Source organism: Aptenodytes forsteri, unplaced genomic scaffold (assembly GCF_000699145.1).
Source record: "Aptenodytes forsteri isolate BGI_AS27 unplaced genomic scaffold, ASM69914v1 Scaffold2, whole genome shotgun sequence".
In the NCBI taxonomy this organism is placed as follows: domain Eukaryota; kingdom Metazoa; phylum Chordata; class Aves; order Sphenisciformes; family Spheniscidae; genus Aptenodytes; species Aptenodytes forsteri.
Window position 1 is genome coordinate 6,130,417 of NW_008795695.1, and position 3,340 is coordinate 6,133,756.

Genomic DNA, 3,340 nt, shown 5'->3' on the forward strand with positions numbered 1-3,340 from the left:
GTGAAATTGCTCCCCCCTTTTTTTTTTTTTTTTTTTTTTTTTTAAATAAAACATTAATCCTATGGCTCAATATACTTTCAGGTAGAAAGGAGAAGAAAAGATTGTTACAAAAAAGGTCATCATGTAGTGTATGTAAACAGTAACAAATAATGTAAACATCACATTTCCTCTCCTGAGATACCCATCCTTCATTTTTGTTTCTTCTTATTCATATATTCATTCACCATAATTCCATCTATTCATTAATCTGTAATTCTGTAACTGCCCGGTAGGTTATCACACATATTTTCTTTCATTGTAGTTAGGTATGTACCCTAAATGTCCTTAAAACCAGAAGGTGTAATAAAGCATTCATTTAGTCATTTTCATCATTCAGGATTTCACTGAATATTTGTTTTCATTGAAAACTGGATTAATCGTATAACACACAAATTATTAATTCCCTCTCTGATCAACTGTCGCAGAACAGCTAAGGAACCTGTTAGAGGACTAACTTACAAAGATCACCACTTGGACCTGTGGTGATCTTCAACCCCTTCAATGCCCTTCAACCCCGAAGTACATTTGAAAAATGTCAGCACATCCTTTTTCTTCTAAAAACCGATATAGCTGCCCCAAATCCATATGATTTCCTCTGGCACCATGTGCATCAAAACATTTTTCTTCCAAAGGGGGGAACTTTCTTTGTTTCTGAATCTCAGCATGTCCTCCACCTTCCAAAGAAACATCTTCTCTGTGCCGAATGAGAATTCTTTTCCACGTTAATCTTCTTACTCTGAAAGCAATTGGAGACATATGAATCTATAAAATAAAGACTGTTTTAGAACATGCTATGAAATATGACAGAAGTCAGTAAATTCCATTTGTACATGTATGTTGACAGAGACAATGGTTCCCTAGCCGGTCACAGAAATACTACTCGCACGTAAACACTCCCATAAGCAGGAGCTTGTTTCTTTATATCTCCCCAGGATTCAAAAACCTTAATGTTATTCCTCACAAAATAATTGATGAAGATGTGTTTCAATTTCAGTGCTCACTTCTGCCTTGCCCGTGCTAAGAATTCTCATATTCTCGTACTCTCTTAGCTGTTACAATCCAACGGCAACGTCCATTTAGTCTGCATCACCCAGAAATACAAATGATGGGAGCAGAACAAAACGCAAATGTAAAGCAATATAACAGCATACGTATCTAACACGACTGGGGTACTGCAGTCCATCGCTATACAACCGCAATACAGAGGAAGGCAAAACAGAAATAAATGCGCACTGTGCGGTACTAGTAGCTTTGATTGCTGTAACCAACAGTACAGCGGATATTCAGAGTTGTAAATACATTATGATAAACACAAATACTTTGCAGGCTTTTACAGGTTGGAAGGTGGTTGGATTTCCTACCTTCTGGCCACATATACAACATGAAACATGCAATATTCTAACTACTAATGGCATTTAAGTACACAGAAAAACTAACCTTGACCAGAACTCTTCACAACTACTTTGTAAACCTTCTACACAAACAACACCTGGTTTCCCTGGCATGCAAAACCCTGACAGGGAGAGCTCCTTGGCCCAGTCAATAATATTCTTTCTCTTTTGCTTGTTGTAAATGTGATGACTATAGATCCACAATCGAGTGAACGTGGTGTCTTCTGCCTGCACGGCATTTGATGTTGTCACTGAGGAAGACGAAAGCTCTTTGTCAATGTAAGCAGCTGCATGGTCTTTAACCCATTCCCTTGCACTCAACATGCAGGGCTCACCACTGCAGTTTTGCATCAAATATGTTTTTAGATCAGAGTTCAGGTGAATCTGCTGAGCGCGGCTTAATAATGATGACCTAAAGAAAAAGAAAAATATAAATGCAGTTGTAATACGCTTACAATTTAGCCTGTTTTTCAAAGAGTTTTACTTCAAGCTGCCAAAAAATCAGGCCATATTTAGACCGTATGCACTTGCTATTCATACTTAAGTCGTACTAGCTATGAAAAGGTCTTAATTAGTATTTAATTGGTGTGCTAACTCTTGAGTTCAGATATAGTACTACCAATCTGTAAATCAAAATCAAGAAAAAGGTACTTGAAACTTAAGTATGGCGGCTGAACTAACTTCCTGTAATGTGCAAGGATACTTCTTTAAACAGAAATGTTCCAATAAAAAATAACAGAAGCCTGGGAGTAACAGCATTTTGAGAAGGGAAGAATAAGACCATTGGCTAACTTTTCACTCCTTTAGTGTTAAACCTTGTCAAAACGCACAACAGTCTCAACTAACTTCGTAATGTGCAAGGATACTTCTTTAAACAGAAATGTTCCAATAAAAAATAACAGAAGCCTGGGAGTAACAGCATTTTGAGAAGGGAAGAATAAGACCATTGGCTAACTTTTCACTCCTTTAGTGTTAAACCTTGTCAAAACGCACAACAGTCTCTCTTCTTGAGCATCAGACCTATGAACAGTATCTACATGTAACCCCTCTGCACAGAAGACGGCACTCCTCCACGCTTTTCCCATTTTTCTCACTTATTTGCTGAGGACACCAGAGAAATCATAACCTTGGAGATTTGCTTTTCTTCGACACTGTTGTCCATCTGGCTTAATTTGACAGTAAACTATCAGTAAATTATAGCTTTTTCCTATTATAACTGTATTTATGTATTACACCATAGCTTCTAAATGTTTTTATTAGCTGTACTTTTAATGCCGTACCTCACAGTAATTTCTGGTAGAACAGCTGGATATTTAAACGGTAAGGCACAGACCATAGAGAATTCCACCTAAAAACAAATGAGCGAATGTTCAGTTCAAGTAAGCCCTAAAATCCCACAAAATAAAAATAAAAATTTTAAAAAGGTGTTTACGATACCAGAGAGGCATTAGAGACCTCCGGCTTTACATTCAGTATAAACTGAACTTTTGAAGATGGCATCTCTGCAGACTCATTTTCAGCATAGTGCTTTAGTTCTGCCACAGCCAGCTGGTCAGTCACAGTGAACTCTTCCTCGGAAGGAAACATGCTAGAGAGTAAATCTAATTCCGACATCTGCATCTCAGCTTCTTCTCGGTTAGTCATTTCTGTCCTTTCCTAAGCAAAGAAGAAATGAGGGAGGAAAAACAGGGCTTGAACATGGGACTAAGTTCATTAACTACCTCCACGTAAATCACACTAATCCTTATAGCCAAGCCCATCAGAACTAACTCATGTATCTTGGGCGGTTAGAAGCATGGAGATACTCCGCGGCAGTCCCCGAGGTGTCCACTGATCCGAGACGCGGTGGTGTGTCACCAAAATGTCTCTCTCACAGGGCCGCGTACCTGGGGCGCGGCCGCGGAGCTGGA

The 3,340-nt window shown here is 38.7% G+C and overlaps 1 protein-coding gene across 2 annotated transcripts; it reads right to left on the reverse strand.

Annotated features, from left to right (window-relative positions):
- Positions 1-36: 36 nt before the first annotated feature.
- Positions 37-3,314, reverse strand: RWDD2B (RWD domain containing 2B). Of its 2 annotated transcripts, XM_009282929.2 has the most exons (6): positions 3,201-3,314; positions 2,868-3,086; positions 2,711-2,778; positions 1,766-1,842; positions 1,477-1,681; positions 37-775 (listed from the first exon to the last, which is right to left on the reverse strand). In XM_009282929.2, exons 2-6 carry the CDS (start codon positions 3,072-3,074, stop codon positions 538-540), a joined length of 795 nt encoding a protein of 264 aa, XP_009281204.1. In that variant the 5' UTR covers positions 3,075-3,086; positions 3,201-3,314; the 3' UTR covers positions 37-537. The 2 variants fall into 2 exon arrangements, with proteins under 2 accessions (XP_009281204.1, XP_009281203.1); XM_009282928.2 differs by having other exon boundaries at positions 1,477-1,842.
- Positions 3,315-3,340: the final 26 nt, after the last annotated feature.

Bases quoted from the DNA above. Each gene is read 5' to 3' on its own strand.
- RWDD2B (XM_009282928.2), bottom strand. From the start codon at position 3,074: ATGACTAACCGAGAAGAAGCTGAGATGCAGATGTCGGAATTAGATTTA. The intron at 1,843-2,710 runs GTACGGCATTAA...CTTTTTCTTTAG, and splicing joins CTACCAGAAATTACTGTGAG to GTCATCATTATTAAGCCGCG. The intron at 776-1,476 runs GTTAGTTTTTCT...AATTGCTTTCAG, and splicing joins TGTGAAGAGTTCTGGTCAAG to AGTAAGAAGATTAACGTGGA.